Here is a 23,692-nt window from a genome sequence, read left to right on the forward strand (position 1 = left end):
CCTAACCCCAAAACCCAACCCGTAAGCTTATAAATAGCATTCTAAAAAAATTGAGGACCTGCAAAAAGTTCTGACTTCTCCAAAAAGTTAACGTTTCAGGACATTCGGGTGAAACGTTAGGATATTGGGTTCCTGATATGTAGGAAAACAAGTGCAGTCACACACAGACATTTCTACACCACCCCACACATCCATATGACACCAGTTATTTACAGTCAGTGCAATACGGGGTACTCTACCACAACCCACACCACAGGCACTCTACTCTTCCCCCTCCAACAAACTTAAAATAAAAAGTTTAACCCACCCATCCGTTGGTGAAGGATAAAGGCTACTGGTATGGAGCCTGTTTCTACAGTACAGTTGCTCCCCAACTCTACCCAAGAGGCTCAGCTATCCCAGTCATGAATGGAACCCTATTCCTTATATAGTGCACTACTTTTGACCAGGGACAATAGGGAATGGTGCCATTTGCAATGCATGGAAGCTCTGCAGGTTGGAGTTTAACTCTGGCATTTGAAACTACAGTACAACTTGGTACTAAAAAAAAAAAAAACAACAGCCACTTTAGGTTTCATACGAAAGCTGTACTCCCATCTCTAGTACTTTTAAAAAGGAAAACGAAATACTTGTCGCTAAGGAAAACGACATACTGCTACTACAGGGTTGGTTATTCTATTCACACGAGTGGGTAGTGTATTAGAACAAGTTGTAATGGGATATAAGCAGTGTAACTACTTGGGTAGAACTAGTGTTTCACCATATCAGGCTCAGTGATACAGTAGGGTTAGAGCGCCACCCGGTGGCAAAACCTTAGACGACAACGGACACGTTAATGATGCCCAAGTATACTTACCCACCTGCAATGATGTTGAAACGGTCATTAAAGCTAGAATACAGATTTCGTGACACAGCACCACTGTTCGCCCCAGCACGTTTGTTGTTGTTTTGTTGATTAAACAGTGTAGAGTGGCTGGTAATGTGGTAAAAAAAATAATACATAAAAATCACATTTTGTCACATGCTTCGTAAACAACAGGTGTAGACTAACAGTGAAATTCTTACTTACGGGTCCTTCCCAAAAAATGCTGAGGTAAAATAGAAAACCGGAGAGAATGTACTGCGTTCTTTACTTTTCTAACGGACGTGCGATGACGTAAGTCGGGAAAGAACAGTGTTCGTTGTTATAAGTAACCTCCTTGTCGTCGTAATATCCTAAACGGACGTGGCAGTTTCAACAAATACAGATTTCAGCTTCAAGGACGCAGACGCTAACACGCATCTGGGCACACTTACTAATGCAGCCATACACACAATAATGACAAGGGATAAACAAACAGACACATACAGTCATTCACGTTAGTTGGCTCAATACCCAATCACTGTCAAGTACTTTATTCACAATATCATTTTCTTTAAAAAAATCATTTTAATATAGAACAATTTTGACAAGAGCACTCAGTTTACAGCTAAATTGCATTCAGAGTTCCAGCTTCTCTCATAACTAAAGCGAACATGGATGGATAGAGAAAGATGGTGAGCGGAAACGACTGAGAAGAGTGAATGAGAAAGACAATGAGAATAAGAGACAGAAAGAGAACTACAATGCTTAGTATAATTTTACTAAGAACAAAATGATTTGTCAAATAAAATATAAAAACAAAACAATAAAAAACATTCAGAAAGTAAAACAGACGTAAAAGGAAAGAGCATAGGTGTCGCCCAGGACAACGTATCCCGGCAACCTCAACATGCACATCCATTTCCATGGTGACAGAGCAATACAGCCAGTCTTTCTATTAGTCTATGCCGCATTTTACAGGTTCACACACACACATGTGTTCCGCGTTCCGAACAAGTGTTCATCCCAGGGAGAAGAAGAGTAGGAACCAGGATAGATGGAGTGGAGTCTTCATTCATTAACTAACTCCATCTCTCATCCTTCCTCACTCAAAGCCGAGATAAAAGTCTCTCTCCCACACTGCAGCGCCACGGTCATTCTCCGTCCATACGAGCACGTGTGTCTAGGTAGGGTTGGGGGTGAGAACTGAAGAACTAGAGCTTATGGTAGGACTTCTTAAGGTAAGTGATTAGGTCATGTGTGGTGTAAGATATGTAAAAAAAAAAAAAGACTGGTGGGTTAGTGTAGACTGGAGAACATAAGTTAGTGATAGAATATGAAATGTGTGGGTGTGTGTTCAACTGCAGGAAAAGTTGCAGTGCGTGTGTGTGTGTTTCAGGGGTGTGGTGGGAGACTTAAGTCCTTGTCAGAATCGGTGTATGGACAGAAGGATGAGGAAGAAGACGAGTTGAGCTCCTCTCTGCAACACACCCTCCATCAGCCAATCAGATCTCAGCTCCTCCAAGACTCGCTGCAGTGGATGGCGCCACCTGAAGGACAGAGACAGGTCAGAAACTCCAAGCCAGAGTTGCGCGCACGCGTGTGTGTGTGTGTGTGTTACCTGCTATCTGGAGATATAGGTGTAGGTGCGTGAGGGGGACCGGCCCTCTGACTGTCCATTGGTCGACACGTTCAGGAAGTCCCAGATGAGGATGGTGTCGTCATGGGAACTGCTGATGATCTGGAACTCGTCAAACTGCAGCCGGAACACGCGCCCCGAGTGCTCCTGAAAAACACACACACATACCACGTAACGCCACGGTCTACAACAGACCAGGCATTAAAAGATTAAAGCACACAAAGATACTCACCACCAGTGTGCGCAGACACAAGGTGCTGGCTGGGGCTCGTGGGTCCAGGGCAGCTTGCAGGTCCCACACCTTGATTTTACTGCAGAGGAGACAAGGTCAGTAGAGAACAGCAGTGTGTGTGTGAATTGTAAAAAGACAATCTATAAACTCTGTGTGTGACTCACCCGTCATAGGCACCACTGACAATCCTCTTGTTGTCAAAGCGAATGCAGCGGACCAGTTCCTCATGACCTTCCAACACTCGCAAACACGCTCCACACTCAATATCCCATAACCTGGAAAGAAACAACACGTTCACACACACATACAGTGCCTTCAGAAAAAGGTATTCACACCCTTTATTTAGGGCAAGCCTAAATAAGTTCAGGAGTAAAAATGTGCTTAACAAGTCACATGAGCTGCATGGACTCACTGGTGTGCAATAATAGTGTTTAATAGGATTTTTTGAATGGCTACCTCTGTACCCCACACATACAATTACCTGTACGGTCCCCCTCAGTCGAGAGGTGAAAGCACAGCTTCAACCAGAAACCTCATTTACATAAGTATTCCCACACATCAATACTTTGTGGAAGCACTTTGCCAGCGGTTACAGCTGAGTCTTTCTGGGTAAGGCTAAGAGCTTTCCACACCTGGATTGGATTGTGAAACATTTGCTCATTATTCTTATCAAAATGCTTCAAGTTCTGTCAAATTAGTTGTTGATCATTGCTAGACAACCATTTTCAGGTACTAATAGATTTAAGTCAAAACTAACTCAGGAACATTCACTGTCTTCTTGGTAAGCAACTCCAGCTTGTGGCTTTGTGTTTTAGGTTTTTGTCCAGCTGAAAGGTGAACTCATCTCCGTGTGTCTGGTGAAAGCAGACTGAACCAGGTTTTCCTCTAGGATTTTACCTGTGCTTAGCTCTATTCCGTGTCTTTTGATTATAAAAGTCCTTGCCAATGACAAGCATACCCATACTTGAGTAAAAGTAAAAGACACCTTAATAGAAAATGACAAGTAAAAGTGAGTCACCCAGTAAAATACTACTTGAGTAAAAGTCTAAAAAGTTTTTGGTTTTAAATATACTTAAGTATCAGAAGTATAAATCATTTCAAATTCCTTATATCAAGAAAACCAGACGGCACCATATATATATATTTTTTAAGATAGCTAGAGGCACACTCCAATACTCAGACATAATTTACAAACAAAGCATGTGTTCAGTGAGTCCATCAGATCAGAGGCAGTAAGGATGACCAGGGATGTTCTCTCGAGAAGTGTGTGAATTGGACCCTTTTCTTGTCCTGCTAAGCATTTGAGATGTAATGAGTACTTTTGGGTGTCAGGGAAAATGAGAGTAGAAAGTACATTATTTTCTTTAGGAATGTAGTGACGTAACATTAAAAGTTGTAAAAAATGTAACACAGTCAAGTACAGATACCCTCCAAAAACTACTTTAGTAGTACTATCAAGTATTTTTTTACTTAATTACTTTACACCACTGCCCATAACATGATGCAGCCACAACCATGCATGAAAAAATGAAGTGGTACTCAGTGATATGTACATTTTAGTCATTTAGCAGATGCTCTTATCCAGAGCGACTTACAGTAGTGAGAGCAATTTCCCCCCCCATTCTGGTCCCCAGTGGGAATCAAACCCACAACCCTGGTGTTGCAAGCACCGTGCTCTACCAACTGAGCAACACAGGACACTGTAGGATTTGTCCCAAACAGAACGCTTTGTATTCAAGACATAAAGCTAATTTATTTGTCAAATTTTCTGCAGTTTTACTTTAGTGCCTTAACGCAAACAGGATGCATGTTTTGGAATATTTTTTTCTCTCTACAGGCTTTTCAGTCATTTAGGTTAGAATTGTGAAGTAACTACAAAAGTTGAATCATCCGTTTTTCCCTATCATATCCATTAAACTCTAAACATTTTTATTTTATTAAAGTCAACAGTGGCTAAGGCTGTGACAGTCTTGGAATTTGAGGTTACGGTAATTGGCCAGGCCCATGTACACCGTCATAACAGTTCAGGGGGAGGTCACAACTCTGTTTACATGGATATGTGTCCAAATAAAACCTATTTGAAACACTTCATTATCATCATGGCATTTAATTACTATTCAGGTTATTAATGATTAAAATTAAAATTACAGAAGGCTGCTGAGGGGAGGACAGGTCATAATAATGTCTAGAATGGTATCAAACATGGTATCGTACTCATTAAACATATGGTTTCCGTTACAGCCATTACCATGAGCCAGTCCTCCCCAGTTAAGGTGCCAGCAGCCACCTGTGTTATAAATATTAAAATCAACAAATTAAGAAAGGCCAGGTTGGAGCGGGATCTGTAGCATTTTAGTATTGACAACACGAAGAGTCAAAATAAAGATATGCCTACCTTGTCCTCTACTGCATGAAAAAATATATATATAAATAAATAAATAAAAATAGATCCTACTTCGATGCACAAAACCATTCAAACGAAGTCTGATGGGTTTTCCCCACTTTCCCCGAAATAGTACCATAATGTCACAAACCCTGCTGCTGCGGTCATTTGATGGCAGTGGCATATGTTCTTCAAAGAGAAGACGCCTTAATGAGAGAAATAATGTAGACTAAGCTACTGAAAATAGGCCTTTTACAAGATTAATTCATGACAGGGACGTTTTGATTGTTAAAGAGACGGAGTCCAGACAAGCTACTTTAGGAAACCTTCTCAATTATGAAGTTGACAATCAATCATCAAAATAGAAACATGTCCATAGCCTATTTAAAATCAGCAACGCTGATTATGGAGGGGTAGGAGTGTTAGAAAGATTTTTTAAATACTGTTAGTAACATGCATACAACAAAACATTCTGAGAAGCACAGCTGGGCACGACACTACATTTGACATTTGCGAGAAGCAGGCCAGGTACTTCTATGCGTGCTCAGGCACATGCTCTCCATCAACATCAGGGGCGGCAGGTAGCCTAGTGGTTACAGCGTTGGACCAGTAACCAAAAAGGTTGCTGGATTAAATCCCCGAGCTGACAGGGTAAAAATGTGTCATTCTGCCCCTGAACAAGGCAGTTAACCCACTGTTCCCTGGTACGCAGTCATTGTATATAAGAATTTGTTCTTAACTGACCTGCCTAGTTAAATAAAAGTTCAAGAAAAAAATGTATTAACAGGGAAACCAAACACATGCTCACATGGAGCTCCTAAATGGTAAGACTTGTTACTCACAAGTGTAACAATAAACAATGTTTCCACTCCAAGAATGACAAATTACTGTATTTAATACAGGCAGAAATGACAGGGATTAACGGTAAATTGGCTGTTTTACAAACTGTAGGCTACCACATGGGCATTCATAAAAATTAGGAGGGCGGCAATTCGTTTTTGTCTCGCCTAGGGCAGAATGTTGGCCAGGACCTGGGATGATCAGCGTTGATTAGTATATAAATGAAGAAAAGATTCTGTATAAAATTATACCACTCCAGGTTGGAGGATTGGTGCATTGTCCATTTGACATAACAGTGCATTACAGCCCTCAGTCAGAACAAATTTGTCAACTGCTGTTGAATAATTAATGAATAGTCAGACACATCCAAACTTTTTTACAAGACAGATTTATTCATTTACTAGCAAGCAATGAAAACAAAGTCCACATCTTTTTTTCTTTTTTTTTTTAACTGTAGTCCCATAACGCTCTACACCCCACCCCCCCTCCCCCCTCCCACATCTAGGGATTACCTGCTCGAGCATCAAAGAAAAGAGGAAAACGATCTAGAAAATTTGACAGACTAACCCCAAAACAATTGCTTATAATCGTTGGTAAAACTTCACCTAAGGGCGGTGTTATCTACATGAAAATAAAGTAAATCCGAAAATTGATGTAGGCTTATTAAAAAACGGTTTTGACGGTCATTTTATTTTCATGGTGGTCTTCATTCATAACCGTCAGTTACAGTTATTCAATTACTGTCACAGCCCTACCATTGGCCTCATGGTGAAATCACTGAGCGGTTTCCTTCCTCTCCGGCAACTGAGTTAGGAAGAACACCAGTATCTTGGTAGTGACTGGGTGTATTGATACACCATCCAAAATGTCTTTTTTATTTGTACCCATATACCAATAGGTTGCCTTCTCTGCGAGGCATTGGAAAATCTCCCTGGTCATTGTGGTTGAAATTCACTGCTCAAACAGATAAGTGTATGTGTGGGCTACAAAGATGAGGTTGTTGTTCAAAAATCCCACCTGTTCATTTAAATGTATTCCACGTAACTACCTCATGAAGCTGGTTGAGAGAATGCCAAGTGTGTGCAAAACTGTCATCAAGGCATGGGTGGCTACTTTGAAGAATATCATATATATTTTGGATTTGTTAACTTCTCACGAGTCAGCAACCCTGATCCGGTAGCACCCCCCAACTCACCCCACTGATTAGCACAGATAGCATAGCGTCACAAGTAACTTGTAGCATCTAAATATCATTAAATCACAAGTCCAAGACACCAGATGAAAGATACAGGTCTTGTGAATAAAGCCACCATTTCAGATTTTTAAAATGTTTTACAGGGAAGACAGAATATGTAAATCTATTAGCTAACCACGTTAGCGGAGGACACGATATTTTTACCAGGCAGATTCGGCTAGGCGCCCACGTCCAGTTCACATGCACAACAGATATGATATAAAATCGTAAATTGGGTCTTACTATGGCTGATCTTTCATCAGAATGTTGATCAAAGTGTCCTTTGTCAAGATGAGTCGTTGGTTCCGTTCAGAAATGTTCTTTTCCCACTGCATTTAGCACAGGTACCGGCCGAGTGGCACGAATTTCTCAAACGTAAATACAATCCGACAACGGTACACCGAAAAACTCCCGGAAAAATTCAAATAATCTGATTAAACTATATTGAAAAAACATACATTACGATGATATGGTCACATGTATCAAACAAAATTCGACACGGAGATAGTTTGCATACATAACGCCAGCAAAACAGTACACCAACGCAGCTCAAATTCGAGCGATTCAGTAAACCGGAAGTTGTCGGTCACGCCAAAGAATTGGGTCCTATTTCACGTCAGTCCCAGATAAACAAAGAATTTCTCCTCTGACGTCATCTTGACAACCAGAGGAAGGAGAACGAGGTGTGTTTCTGGTCATAGGGGGCACGACCATATATAGGCAGAGCTTTGAAGCCAGCATAACACATCTTGATTTTATGTTCTTGGTCATGGAAAGTGCTGTTGAATGACTTCTGTATCACTCAGAGACAAAATTGAAACGGATTTAGAAACTAGAGATTGTCTTCTTTCCAATGGTATGATTCATATGCATATAGTAAGAGCAATGATTGAATAAGAGGCAGTTTAATCTGTAGAGCAAATTATGCTAAAGCGAAAATATTACCTCCAGTATTCTCAAGAGGTTAAGCACTTTCTTTAGTTACTACATGATTCCATGTGTTATTTCATAGTTTTGATGTCTTCACTATTATTCTACGACGTAGAAAATAGTAAAAATAAAGAAAAACCCTGGAATGAGTAGGTGTCCAAACTTTTGACTGGTACTGTATATGAACACCTGCTCTTTCCATGACACACTGACCTGCTGAATCCAGGTGAAAGCTATGATCCCTTATTGATGTCACTTGTTAAATCCACTTCAATCTCAGTGTAGATGAAAGGGACAGGTTACATGATTTTTAAGCCTCGAGACAATTGAGACATAGATTGAGAAAAGATTTAAGTGCCTTTGAACGGGGTATGGTAGTAGGTGCCAGGCGCACCGGTGTGTGTCAAGAACTGCAACACTGCTGGGTTTTTTGTGCACCCCACGTGTATCAAGAATTGTCCACAACCCGAAAGACACCCAGCCAACTTGACAACTGTGGGAAGCATTGGAGTCAACATGGGCCAGCATCCCTGTGGAAGGCTTTTGACACCTTGTAGAGTCCATGCCCCTACGAATTGAGGCTGTTCAGAGATCAAAACGGGGGTGCAACTCAATGTTTTGTACACTGTGTGTGTGTCTATATCCACAGTGCATTCAGAAAGTATTCAGACCTCTCCCCTTTTTCCACATTGTTACGTTACAGCCTTATTCTAAAATGGATTCAATTAATTGTCCGTAGAGCTCTGAGACAGGATTGTGTCGAGGCACAGATCTGGGGAAGGGTACAAACATTTCTGCAGCATTGAAGGTCCACAAGAACAAAGTGGCCTCCATTTTTAAATGGAGAAGTTTGGAACCACCAAGGCTCTCCCTCGAGCTAGCCGCCCAGCCAAACTGAGCAATCAGGTGAGAAGGGCCTTGGTCAGGGAGGTGACCAAGAACCCGATGGTCACTGACAGAGCTCTAGAGTTCCTCTGTGGAGACAGGGGATATCTTTCAGAAGGACAACCATCTCTGCAGCACTCCACCGATCAGGCCTTTATGGTAGTGGCCAGACGGAAGCCATTCCTCAGTAAAAAGGCACATGACAGCCCGCTTGGAGTTTGCCAAAAGGCACCTAATGACTCTCAGACCATGAGAAACAAGATTGTCTGGTCTGATGAAACCAATATTGAACTCTTTGGCCTGAATGACAAACGTCACCTCTGGAGAAGACCTGGCACCAACCCTACGGTGAAGCATGGTGGTGGCAGCATTATGCTGTGGGTATGTTTTTCAGCGGCAGGGACCAGGAGACTAGTCGGGATTGAGGTAAAGATGAACGGAGCAAAGTTCTGAGAGATCGTTGCTGAAAACCTGCTCCAGAGCGCTCAAGACCTCAGACTGGTGCAAAGGTTCACCTTCCAACAGGACAACGAACCTGAGCACACAGCCAAGCCAAGGCTTTGGGACAAGTCTCTGAATGTCTTTGAGTGGCCCAGCCAGAGCTCGGACTTGAAACCAATCGAACATCTCTGGAGACCAGAAAATAACTGCGCAGCAACGCTCCCCATCCAACCTGACAGAGCTTGAGAGGATCTGCAGAGAAGAATGGGAGAAACTCCCCAAATACAGGTGTGCCAAGCTTGTGGCGTCATACCCAAGAAGACTCAAGGCTGTAATCGCTGCGAAAGGGGCTTCAACAAAGTACTGAGTAAAGGGTCTGAACACTTATGTAAATGTAATATTTAATTTTTAAATTGTAACACATCTGCACAAATTTCTGAAAACCGATTTTTGCTTTGTCATTAAGGAGTAGTGTATGTAGATTGAAGGGAAAAACAACAATTTAATCAATTTTAGAATACGGCTGTAAATTAACAAAAGGTGGAAAAAGTCAAGGGATCTGAATACCTTCCAAATGCACTAACTACCTGACACACAAACATCCTACAATGCACCATAAACCCAGTGAAACAAGATATCACAGACTGGCCGTGTGCAAATACCCATAATGTGTTCTAAATAGCAGGCATTTAGCATATGTGAAAATATAACGTTTTATAGTAAGAGAAATTGGAGGAAAAGAAACGTTGTGTGTTTTAAATGCCAGGATGTCATACTCGTTTCCACTTTTCATCTAGTACGGATTCACCGCATGCTATTAAGAAAATCACCTTTTCAGACCCATGTGTGATTGACAACAGCTGATAATCAAATAATGAACAAACGATGGGAAACGTCGCCATTGTGCATTAGCTAACGCATTATCAGTATGGGTGAGTCTAGTACGTAGATATTTATTGCTTACTGCATACGTCATTTCTGAACATTATGTTAGAAATAGGATGTAGGATGATTAGTACTGTAGTAGACAGGACAGATTTAGGACAGGGACAGTCTCCTACCGTATGGTGTTGTCTGAGGAGCCACTGACCACCAGTCTGTCTCTGTACTGCAGGCAGGCGATGCCTCGCTTGTGTCCGTTTAGCGTGCGCACAAACTCACACGTACTGGTGCTCCACACCTACAGGGGGCAGCAGAGAGAAAGGGGGACAGACATCAATATTCACAGGCAACGACTCCAATATCAAATCTTGTAGAGACAAGATATACCCAAGTGCACCCACATACACGCTAACACACTAGCCCCACATTTTATATCTCATGATCCACACACACACACCTCTCACCTTGATGGTGCGGTCCCCCGACGCCGACACAATGTATTTGTCGTCAAAATCGACCACGTTGACGGCGGCGCGGTGACCCACGAGGACCCGCCGGAGGCTGATGTCGGTGGGCGAGGCCATGTCCCACACAGCTATGGAACGGTCCTTGGAACACGTCACCATCAGACCGTTGCAGAAGCGCAGGTGGAGCACCGCCTCGTTGTGATGGATCAGGGTGTTCAATACCTCACCCGACGTCACGTCCCACACCCTGGGTGAGCGAGGGAGACGGACAGAGGAGAAGGGGAGGGTGGAGGGAGATACGAAAAAAAGAGGAGAAGGGAGGGAGGAGGAGAACGAGAAAAAAAGGGGGGGGGGGAACATTATAAAAAAGAAAGAATGAGACTGATTAATGAAAGCTCTGCTAAACAGACCGACGCGGCCAAGGCTGGACACTGCGCCGTCCCAGTCAACACACCCCACACTAGGGACCAGCCGTTAAGAGCGTTTTTATTGAGTTCCACTGTACGACAGGGGGGGGGGGGATCAAACATACACACAAACTCAGAACACACACTGGAAAAGCTGAGACTCAAAGCCACAAACAAGTGCCCGTCAAGCCGTCGCTAAGGAAGTGAAGTCACATTTTCCTTGGATACCTCCCAGGGAGAGTGTGAAGTAATGAGTGTGTGAAGGTTGAGCTTCTGTGTGCAGCCTAGACTGGCATGGGCTGGCGCACACACACACACACTCTCTCTCTCTCTCTCTCGCCTCAGGTTTGGACATTGTGTGACATTGAAAATGTTAACTAACTATATTGACTATCACAACTCTCTTACAGATAGGAAATCTAACAGCTAGCCTTATATTGGAAGGTGAGAAATGGTGACGATTTAATTTAAATATCAATCTCTTCCCTGTGTACTAGAGTGTGTGTGTAGCTTCTGTGTGTAGCTACAGAAGATAGAGTGAAGTACTGATTATTTCCACAAGAGTGGTAGAGAGAGACTGGCATTCACAAATGATATAGCTCCTGCATCAAAGAGATGGCTGGGCAACAGTTTAGCACTCCTCAACTAGCTATAAATAAATGAGCAGACAGGGCAGGATGGTTTCATATATAGATAGACCACAGACAGATCAAAGCAGAGAGAGAAGGCTCTATGTTTGGCTGCTCGGAGGGTTGGCTGGTGTGACAGTCAGAAGTGACAGTGATCCAATGGCTGTGGAGTGTATTGGGCGAATCCAAGACAGATGTGGAGATGGTTGGCTATCCTGACCAAGACAACTTTTTAGTCACGTTTCTAGGACGACAATGTCCATTCTAGATGTATTTCTATCATATACTTTTTCCACATTTTGTTCCGTTACAGCCTTATTCTAAAATGAATGAAATACAAATAAATCCTCAGCAATTTACACACAATACTCCATAATTGACAGTGAAAACAAGTTAAGACATTGTTGCAAATGTATCAACAACAACAAAAAAAATTGCTTATTTACTTAAGTATTCAGATCCTTTGCTATGAAAATCAAAATTGAGCTCAGGTGCATCCTGTTTCCATTGATCATCCTTGAGATGTTTCTACAACTTGATTGGAGCCCACCTGTGGTAAATTCAATTGATTGGACATGATTTGGAAAGGCACAAACCGGTCTATATAAGTAGACAGGTCAGAGCAAAAACCAAGCAATGAGGTCAAAGGAATTGTCCGTAGGGCTGCGAGACAGGATTGTATCAAGGCACAGATCTCGGGAAGGGTACCAAAACATTTCTGCAGCATTGAAGGGCCCCAAAAACACAGTGGCCTCCATCATTCGTCAATGGAAGAAGTTTGGAACCACCAAGACTCCTCCTAGATCTGGCCGCTTGGCCAAACTGAGCAATCTGGGAAGAAGGGCCTTGGTCAGGGAGGTGACCAAGAACCCGATTGTCACTGACAGAGCGTCAGAGTTCCTCTGTGGAGATCGGGGAATCTTCCAGAAAGACAAACATCTCTGCAGCACTCCACCAATCAGACAAAGATTATCAGAGAAAAGTACAGCGAAATCCTTGATGAAAACCTGCTCCAGAGTGCTCAGGACCTCAGACTGGGGTGAAGGTTCACCTTCCAACAGGACAACGACCCTAAGCACACAGCCAAGACAACACAGGAGTGGCTTCTACAAGTCTCTGAATGTCCATGAGTGGCCCAGTCAGAGCCCGGACTTGAACCCGAGCGAACATCTCTGGAGACCTGAAAATAGCTGTGCAGCGACGCTCCCCATCCAACCTGACAGAGCTTGAGAGGATCTGCAGAGAAGAATGGGAGAAACTCCCCAAATACAGGTGTGCTAAGCTGGTAGCGTCATACCGAAGAAGACTCTTTGCTGTAATCGATGCCAAAGCTGCTTCAACAAAGTAATGAGTAAAGGGTCTGAATACTTATGTATTCTAAAAACCTGTTTTGCTTTGTCATTATGGGATATTGTGTGTAGATTGATGAGGGGAAAAAACTGTTTCAGCAATTTTAGAATAAGGCTGTAACATAACAAAATGTGGAAAAAGTCAAGGGGTCTGAATACTTTCCAAATGCACTAACTACCTGACACAAACATCCTACAATGCCCCATAAACCCAGTAAAACAAGATATCACAGACTGGCCGTGTGCAAATACCCATAATGTGTTCTAAATAGTAGACATTTAGCATATGTGAAGATATAATGTTTTATAGTATGTGAAATTGGAGGAAAATAAACGTAGTGTGTTTTAAATGCCAGGATGTCATAGTGTAATACTTATGTATTCTAAAAACCTGTTTTGCTTTGTCATTATGGGATATTGTGTGTAGATTGATGGGGGGGAAAAAACGGTTTCAGCAATTTTAGAATAAGGATGTAACGTAACAAAATGTGGGAAAAGTCAAGGGGTCTGAATACTTTCCAAAGGCACTGCAGGGTTGCATTTGGACACTGTGGGTTTTACACTGTGACATACCGGGTGGCTAAAGCAGTCGGTAATATACCGACATAGATGGCAGTGTAAGGTTGTCCCCCCAAACGGCACCCTATTCCATATATGGTAGTGTACTACTTTTGGACCAGAGCCCCATCGGTCCTGGTGAAAACTAGTGCACTGCATGGGATATAGGGTTGCATTTGGACAAAGCCTGTGCGTGTGTGTGTGTCTGTATATATATAAAATCACTGTGTCATACCTGACAGTGGAGTCGGAGGAACCAGTGACTATGACTCTCTCATCATACTGCAGACACAACACTGACCCTGTATGACCTGTCAGGATCTTCAGACACTCCAGAGACTGCTTGTCCCAGATCTACACAGATAGAGGGAGGAGGAGATGGCAGGAGAGAGAGTAGAAAAAGAAAGATGAGTTAGCACGAGGAAGGGAGAGAAAGCGAGCAGGAGCAGATGTGGGTCAGGGTAAGCTGGTCTCAGTATTGTTCATGCCCCATTTCCATGCAGTGTGGAGGGATCCCTGTGTACTAGAGCACTGGAGATGGACAGGCTAGCCCTTTCCTCCCTCCTCCCCCTCATTCTCCAGGCCAGACAGATGAGTGGAACACACAGAGGGTGGGCAAATGACTCATTTCATCCTTTAATTCATGTCTTTCCTTTGAGATACAGACAGCTGTTGTTTCACATCAAAGGCATAGTCTGCAATAACATGATTAATCCATTTCGACCCGTCCAAAAACACAAGTACACTCACGCACCTTTATGGAGTTGTCTCTCAGGCCGCTGATGATTTTATCGTCGTCGTACTGGAGGCAGTAGACTCCTTTACTGTTCTCTGACCGACACTGGATCCTCTGCAGGTTGTGTCTGCCACACCGCCAGTTAGCCTCGATAGTCTATACACACACAGGAGAGCAGAGAGGGGGTAGAGGTGAGGAGAGCAGAGAGGGGAGAGAGGGGAGCAGAGAGGGGGTAGAGGTGAGGAGAGCAGAGAGGGGGTAGAGGTGAGGAGAGAGGGGAGCAGAGAGGGGGTAGAGGTGAGGAGAGCAGAGAGGGCGTTGTCAGGTAGTGGGAAGGAGAGAGAGATCTCAAGAGGAAACACACAGACAATAGGGGGATAGAAGAAAAGAGAGAAAAGAGTGGATATATGAGGGAGGAAAAACACATCGGATGGGGAAAAAGAGCAACGATGGGTGAGACCAAAATAGATCCCTTCATCTAAAGTATTAATCAACCTTATTGATTGTTTTTAAATCACGCCCACGGTCTATAGACACAGAACGCATCCTCCCCAAATGGCACCCTATTCCCTACATAAGGTCACCAGAGCCCTGGTCAAAAGTAGTGCACTAAATAGGGAGCCATTTGAGACATAGCCACCGCCTGAACAAGGTTTTTTTGTGGACAGAACTACAGTCTAACCTCTATGTCCTGGATGATCTTGGGGTACAGGGAGTGGTAGTAGGAGTTGGGCGGGACCTCTGTCGTTCGGTTCTTGAACAGATACTTCTCCCTGAGATGATGGACAGAACAATAAGCCAATGAGAAATCAATCTTCAGAACTTCCCTATTCCGTGTGTCTCCGTCTCCAGTAGCTCGACGAGCGTTCGTGTTCATGCTCACCACTGGTGCCTCTCGGACAGGCCTTTCCAGAGGGGGTCTGTGCGGACCATGCGTTCTATGAGTTTCTTCCAGAGCATGCCCTCAGAGATCACCCTCTGCCACTCCTTACACACCAGCTCCGCGGAGCACAGAGACTGCGCGTCCAGGAACGACAGGATGTTCTCTGCTATGTGGTCCAGACCCTGGGCTAGAGAGAGGAAGCGAGAGAGATGGGGTGTAACTGTTTGTTGGGTGTGTGAGCATGGTGTGTGAAGGAGTGCAAAAGTGTGTGGAAGATGGAGCTCTGCTACCTAACACTAGACACCAGCTTAGGGGCCGAGCAGCTCCGTTTTTTTGGGTCAATTTCTAGGTTACGGGCTGGGCTCTGCCATCAGTAACATTTTGAAGTTGAGCCGTTCGCTCGTCATCTGCTGTGCAGTAGCCTACAGTCATACCTGCCTAACATGGTGCCAGAAGTGCTTTAACCTCGTCAAACATTAGACCGAAATATTGTCCGCGTCGACAGGAGAGATTTTGTCACAGGAAATAATAACGTTCCCGGAGATCAAAGTGACGAAAAGTAGTTAGCTAGCGGCTAACTGCTCTCTCACGTCTCGTCATTGAGCAGCCCAAGGCGGAGCCGTTGCTATGGATACTCAGACAGGATGTGCATGCAACAGTGAAGGGAGGGGGAGAACAGACAGAGACCAGAAGCGAATTGAGGGAAGTTATTTCTAATTTTGGGTTGGGACCGGGCTGGGCCTTAAATTAGGCAGAAGCAAATCGGCCCTGGGTAGGGTCTGAACGTCACGGGCATTCGTTGGGCTCAGACTTAAAATGCATTCCTGTGCTGGACTCCAGCGGAAGCATCCAAAAGAAGTTGTGAACGTGTGTACGCGTGGGTGAGAAAGCGTGTCCGGAAAAGAAGCTAAAGGGTGTGTATGGTTGTGGCAGTCACGAAATTGTCAGCCGGTGATTGTCAAGCAAATAACTGGTCGGTCTCACGGTAATTGACCGTTATTTAACATTAACACATTTAGCATCTCCTGGCTTCCACACAGCCTCCAAGCCACTGATGCAGACCTTTGAAACATCTACATTTTTTTTTTAAGTCTCACAAAACCATGTAATATAGCCTACACCTTCACAATGAATCCATTATTTATTTTAGACGGGTCTAAAGCATGATATGAAGAAAATGTAGTCTATTACAGAAGAACAGAATAGCATACTCTGAGTTGTCCTTATGTTAGGTCCTGATGTGGCAATGCCAAATGGCTGTGGGCTACACTAGTTCATTTGGCAGACAAGATTTGCTTACAATTCCATGTCATTATTTTATGACGAGTACAATTGAACAAAGCTGGATGAAATAGAAAGTATATTTTCTCCAAAAGATTTGAGGGAGCGCGCCCATGCGGTGGCTATTCTGTGTCGAACGGTAAAGAAACAGGTATGCTTCATTTTAAGTTATTGCATTTAGTTATACAACAAACGTTGGGCATGACGTTTCGATTTTTAATACATTGTAAGGCTGCATGATGACACTAATGATGATTTGAAAAAAGTCGCTTGAAAAAACAAAGCAAAGCTCATGTCTTTCATCAGGCTGTACACACTTCAATAATCTCTCATTCACAATTTGACAAGCACTTGATAATATCTACAATTTCATGGTGGCATCCCCTTTGTGTGGCCGTAATGCACCCTAAAACAGTCTGCACGCGTCCTTATCCAATTCCAAAGGTGCATATTGAAAATATTGGAAGAACTGTCCACATTTACTTATCGTCAGCCAACAAGATGAACAGCAAAAGCACTAGCCTATGTCAATCAACTATCCCCCATAGTACAAAAGTCAACCTATTCTATTCTGTGTGAGAAATAAATATTTCAAACAGTCGGGGACAGTTATGGGATGCGATAGATCAAAAAATAAATACATTTTTCTTTTATATGATAGTGGTTGTATTTACTCAATGTGCCTGATGCAACAGATCAGAATGTTTAGCTTAAAATGTTGATAAACTATTAGGCTATTTCTTCACATTAGAAGTGCAGCAATGCGTACATGGTAGTAGAATATAAGAGCGAATGTTCCATTAGCGGGAAAACACTGTTATCAAAAGTGACCGCAAATACAATTATGCATGTAATCCTTTTTATAAAAGGTGCATTTTTAATGGTGAAAATTATCTTCCCCAAAAGTGAAACTCATGCGCTACTTATATATGCCAGTTAGGCTCTTAACCGACTTGCCAAAACGATAGTTTGTTAACAAGAAATTTGTAGAGTGGTTGAAAAACAAGTTTTAATGACTCCAACTTAAGTGTATGTAAACTTCCGACTTCAACTGTATGTGGGAACTCCTTCAAGACTATTGGAAAAGCATTCCAGGTGAAGCTGGTTGAGAGAACGCCAAGAGTGTGCAAAGCTGTCATCAAGGCAAAGGGTGGCTAACTCGAAGAATCTAAAATATATTTAGATTTGTTAACTATTCTACAATGTAGAAAACAGTAAATATAAAGAAAAACCCTTGCATGAGTAGGTGTCCAAAATTATGACTGGCACTGTATGTGTGAAATTTGTTTTCACTTAGAATGGACCATTATCACCCACCTGTATCGAAACAGGGGCAGCGGGAAATAAATACATATCATCTATGCACTTAAATAGCGAATGGAGGACGCTTTTCCCCGTGGTTTATTTTCATGCCAGCCAGGTAGGCTACACTCCGGTTGTAAATATAAGCAATGTGCTTAATATTAGTAAAGTTCAGGAATAAATATAGTAGGCCTGCCTATAGAAAGCTGAACCACAGCTTTTTAGTAGAGGCCATCACTCTGTTTTCTCATGCAATTGCATTGCTTATTGAAATGTTGCACAACATGAGCTCATTGGCTCTCATGAAGTGTTTGATTAGATTTTCAATAACATTTGCATTGATGTCAGAATGATTAGAGGGACAATAGAGTGCCAGGCAGTTAGCAAGTTTGGTAGGCTACCCAATGACCATGAGCAGGCATCAGAACTTGAAGACAAATTACCGTGACTAAACAGTCACGTGGAATTTGACTGCCTTCATGACTTGTGACCGCCGGCGTGGCGGTGTTACGTTCACCTCAACAACCCTAGGTGTGTGTGTTACCTGGCAGTGCTGTGATGAAGTCTCGTTGGAGCATGGGTTTGAGGTAGGTGTTGATGTGGCCGTGTTGGTAGTGGCACATTCGGGAGATGAGGTGTTCTACAAACTCCACTTGGTCAGTCTCGGACCACTGGTCAAACAGGGCGATGCAGTGCGCCTTCTCCTTGTCGTTGCCCCCCTCCGACGGGCGCTTACGAGAGCCCGTCATCACAGGACCGTTACTAAGCTGAGAGGGAGAGGACAGAGTTATACACACACACGGCACTACGGGTTCCATTCCCACTGAAATTGCCATAACTTAAGTGCCTTTTCCAAGGACAATTGACACATTTTACGATGTAATATCCCTCAGATATATTACACAGATTCCACACCCTCATAATCCACCTACACACACCTTGGTGAGAACTGTGGTCTTCTTTGGCGAGAGGTCGTCTACGTGGTTCTGAGACTCCATGACTGATGTGTTCTGTATGAAGAGACAAGAACACGGGGAATGAATGGTTAGAGCTCATTTGGTGTCTGTTAAGAAAAGGTAAATGAACACAAATGTGCAAAATGGTAGCAGAATGCAGAGTACAATGGCACACACACACACACACACGGCTAGCTAATAATGTAAGAAAGGTGATCTCTATCTCCTCTCCCTGTGATGTGCAGTCTGGACAGGAAATTAAACAGGAGTATGTGGGTATGGCTACTAGACAAACCCTGCAGTAATGAAACCATAATCTGATAGTACACAGCCCTCCAACACAGACAGTTTGCATTTCAAATGGCACCCTATTCTCAACTACGTACTACTTTGGGTCAAAAGCACAACACCGCATAGGGAATAGGGTGTCATTTGGGATGCAGCCACAAACAGTGGGAGAATGCTGGGAGGAGTACTGTTAAAAGGTTGAACCAGACGGGCTCCCTCTCCCATTTAAAACGTTAACAGATACACACACAGCCCGTGCTTGTTATATGTCTGTGTCAGCCACACACACTTCACCTGACACTGTCACAGATTATTGAGAACCCTGTCCAGATGTGTATGGACGTATGTAGAAGAGAAACACAAGGGACTTCCTCAGATGGCCTACAGTAGCATATCTCCACTATTTGATCTGCAAAAATGAAACTGATATTGCACTGGATCATTTGTCGCTCTTCAACGGAGAGACTGACAGACCAATAGTAACAAGTCAAGTACACAAACAGATGGGTACACAGACAAGGTCAGGGGTCAAGGCTGATGCGGACACTAGTGTTCATGCAGCAGTGCCATACAGAGCAGACAAACTAACAGACAGAGACAGACAGAGCAAGCCTAGGGACAGGCTGCCAGAGACAGCGAGCATACCATGGCGCCCCTCACTTCCCCCCCCTAACACAGGCAGGGCGGAGGTTCCTAGACCATCCCCTGCCCAACACACCTCCAGGCAACCTAGCACTGCACCCCAGGCGACATGCTCTGGTAGCCTCTCCTTCCTTTCACCCCAGCCAGCAGCGACCCCAACTCTGCCCATCTAATTCAGATTAACTAGACAACTCTTGTAAAGTAAACTGTGGAACTTTTGTCAGAACTTAAAAATATAAATCCCAAACTTTAGAGTAGGGAGGGAGAGACTTAGTCTAGCTATCTGGAGCTTTACTTTCACAAGACCTAGCTAGGTTTGGCCAGGCTTGATACAATCCTGTTCCTGTGATTCACGGGTTAGCCTATTATGCTATCTTTGATCGAAGTTTGGTCTTGGTGTCACTTCAGCTTTGACCAAAACAACTTTTTACCAAGGAAAGAGGGAGGCATCTTTCAGGCGTGCTTGTCTGTATTGATCAACCCTTTTCTAGAAGGCTAAATATGAACTTGAGCCAGATGTCAGATATCCTGTAAGCTGGGCTGGAGAGAGAAGCATATTTTTGGGAGGAAGAGGCGGGAAGGCAAGGGGGCCTGGGGAGGGTGCAGTACACAGTTCATGGTGTGGTAAGAGGCTGGGGGGGGGGGCAATAGGTAGGTCAGAATTAAGAGGAGAGTAGCAGAACCTGGTTGTGTGCCCGGGTGGAGGGGATGCTCTGCAGGCACCTGAGTGCACACAAACTCTCTGCCACCGAGGAGCAGCCCAGCCAGAGAGAGCGAGGCACAGAGCACTGTGTGAGAGAAGGAGAGATAGGAAGAGGAATGAAAGGAGAGAAAAGAGGCATGAGACAGGGATGGGAGAGAAAGGATGGGAAGAGAGAGAATGAGGAAGAGATGAGTGAACAAGAGAGATGAGGGGGGGAGGAAAGGAGTTGAAGAGGTAGAGGATAGATGAGTAGCAGGAGGAAGATGAAAATGGGGGGGGGGGGGGTAGAATATACATAGACAAAAAGGAGTGGAAGAAATGGGCGAAATGTGGAGGGAAGACAAATATGACCAAACAGAATAGGAAAGAGTAAAGAACAGATTGGTGTGTGTAACCAAACCAGTGTTCGTGAAGATGAGAAGAGAAGGTGGGTTGGGGTAGTGAGGGGAAAAACCAGTATTAGAGCTACACGCACATTTGCACAGTGAGCGCAGAAACACATACTTACACACACAAGGCATAGACAGACACACAAAAGCATTGTTAGATATATGAAGTGGGTGGGGATAGGAAGAGAAGTTGGAGGGAAGAGTCCGCAACGGACACCTTCGTCAATTTTAAGGCCTTTGATTTTTGCTAATGCCCCGCCCTCTGTTCTTCCATCCTCACACTATGGAAGTGGTTAGTGATTTACATAGGGTCAAAATACACAGACACACATAAAATAATCTATTACAAACATAACATATGTACATTGTCAATTCAGTCCAAGTAGGCTATCTAATGGGACTGTCTAATATAGCCTAGGTTGGGGAAAGGGTACACAGGGAAGGGAAGAGGGTAACTGGAACAGAAACATGACATGTATCCTAGCTCAAGATCAATGTAGTTTACTTGCAGGGTGGTTGTGTTGATATAGGTTTAGTCAATGTCAAATAAGGCTTACCATTGAGCTTAGTAATGGTTTAAAGAGGAGTATGACTGACCTAATAGGACGAGGGAAAACTCAATTGAAGTCTTGACAGGCTCATTAGCTAGTTACAGGTGAATCACCTAGAGATTTCGGATTCAGTGTGAAAATAATGGCATCATTGCTGCGGTGTGAGGAGCGAGTCTGGTTATGTGGAATTTAACTTTGCCAAAACAAACAGTGGCGGCTGAGGATTGTTGTGCTGGCTGAAACCAAATCGGTTCCTTTTTTAACAAACCATTTTATTGTAATTATCAGGCTTACTGTAGAGATCTGTTTCCTGCTACTAGTTACCAACACTGAAATATTATTCTAATGTTAGCCAATTGACAGTCTTGACAGGCAGATGTCCTTTTTGATAGACGACATCGGACCAACAAGTAGTAACGTTAAAACGTGCAAGGTAGAACTCTGGGCAAACAGCTAGCCATCACCCCAAAATCTGATACATTGGCTTTAGGACTGGTCAGGTGGCTAGTCCAATCTAGCTAACGTTACCTATAAGTCTGCGAGCTAACTAACGTTACCTTGGTAAACTGAAGAATGAAAAGATGGAAAAACCAAGTACAACAGTTTGTTACAAATGTCAGCTGTCCAAATCAAGTAAATTACAATTATTTATGCATCACAATGTCACGGTGCCCAACTATTTGTTGCTTAACTAACTAATAACTCGTTAGCAATGAAAATACCCCTCGCGAGTTAATTTTGTGCACTTCCTTCTACGCAGCTTTATAAACATGAACACGCACACCAGAAGAACATTCAGAAATTCACATGGAAGGGTGTGGGCAACATTTAATTGTATTTATCAGACTTGAATATGTATTTCTGTAGTTATCCAGCTAACGAGCCAGGTACGTTGTGTCCAAAGTTAGCAGGCTAGTTAGCTAACTAGCTGTGACACACAGGGCCGAGTGGCGCAGCGTCACCGCAGCCAAAAGCTACACCGAAATCCGTGACTTTATTCAGCGGACGCCTTGCAGAAACCATTCGACTATTTTACATGAGGTTACGGATTCAATTTGGCCATTGCAAAAATCATGGACTATCCTGTCACATTTACTAATAGGTTTCGACGACCTAGTCAGTCGCTGCACCAGGACCCTCAAAGAAAAATATCAATGTTTCAGGCCCTCCCTCTTTTTCTAGTTCCCCTTCCTTTTTCCTCCAACTCTCCCGACCGTCGGTTCGGGTTGGTACCATGTTCGGCCTTCGATTCAAGCCTCTATGGCTCCTTTTCGTTCCCAATAGCGACCTAGGGGGTCAATGTCACCAAAGCTTACCATTAATTCCAACGTTTTGTCCTCAATCTCTGGCTCCATGTTGTTGGTCACCCCGAAACTCGGCTGTGAAAATGGAAACCAAACACTGCGTCGGGGGCTGCAAATGCAGAGACGTCATTCACTTCGCTCAGCCAGCTTGGCAGGGCCCCTCGTGAATCCGACACTCTTGACTGGCCAAGCTCTGCTAGAGGCGTGCCTTAACTGGCTTGCCCCACATTGATTGGCTTGTCGTGCTATCAAGGCATTCCCCTAACAGAAGGCCAAATGTTTGAAGATGCTGCCATTCGGAGAAACACATCAAAACTATACCACTCATCACTTTTAGAACGATACAAAATATGCTTTCTATGAGTCTCAGAGATGACTCGAGTCATATGTTAACATAGTACATAAAGGAATATGACGAGCAAGCAAGCAAAACCTATTTTGCAGTACTTCTAATATAACACTGTAAATTAATGTAGACACTAGTATACAAGCACCAGATAATTTGAACTGACAAGTGGATATAGAACGGCTAAAATGACATCAAGGGATGCATCTCTTCGAACAGGGATCTTTAGGCCAAGATGGGCTCATGAGTGGCGCAGCGGTCTAAGGCACTGAACCTCAGTGCTTGGTGCGTCACTAGACACCCTGGTTCGATTCCAACGTGATTGGGAGTCCCTTAGCCTCGTCCGGGTTTGGCCATCATAAATAAGAATTTGTGCTTAACCGACTTGCCTAGTTAAATAATGATTCAAATAAAAACTATTAAATGAGCAATGTGTGGGCAAATGTATTTGTGACAAATGGTGTAGAATGTGTTTCTCCCGAATTACACATTCTCCTTACCTTTTTGATAGCAATTGATTTGAGTCTTTAAAAACCTGACCAGTGAATCTACCTCTAAGGTCCTCATTGATTAGAATTTAGTATCCTTACTTTC

General features: G+C 43.5%; 1 protein-coding gene across 2 annotated transcripts; it reads right to left on the reverse strand.

The window, feature by feature from the left end:
- Positions 1–1,353: 1,353 nt before the first annotated feature.
- Positions 1,354–22,977, reverse strand: LOC139574184 (F-box and WD repeat domain-containing 11-A-like). 2 transcript variants are annotated; one of them, XM_071398520.1, is made up of 14 exons: positions 22,765–22,909; positions 20,489–20,593; positions 18,858–18,929; positions 18,464–18,686; positions 15,337–15,523; positions 15,136–15,226; positions 14,472–14,609; positions 13,953–14,071; positions 10,772–11,021; positions 10,487–10,605; positions 2,877–2,987; positions 2,713–2,791; positions 2,463–2,627; positions 1,354–2,391 (listed from the first exon to the last, which is right to left on the reverse strand). In XM_071398520.1, exons 1-13 carry the CDS (start codon positions 22,801–22,803, stop codon positions 2,466–2,468), a joined length of 1,695 nt encoding a protein of 564 aa, XP_071254621.1. In that variant the 5' UTR covers positions 22,804–22,909; the 3' UTR covers positions 1,354–2,391; positions 2,463–2,465. The 2 variants fall into 2 exon arrangements, with proteins under 2 accessions (XP_071254621.1, XP_071254622.1); XM_071398521.1 differs by lacking the exon at positions 20,489–20,593 and having other exon boundaries at positions 22,765–22,977.
- Between the last annotated feature and the right edge of the window lie 715 nt (positions 22,978–23,692).

The sequence above is a fragment of the Salvelinus alpinus genome, chromosome 4 (assembly GCF_045679555.1).
Source record: "Salvelinus alpinus chromosome 4, SLU_Salpinus.1, whole genome shotgun sequence".
Taxonomy (NCBI): domain Eukaryota; kingdom Metazoa; phylum Chordata; class Actinopteri; order Salmoniformes; family Salmonidae; genus Salvelinus; species Salvelinus alpinus.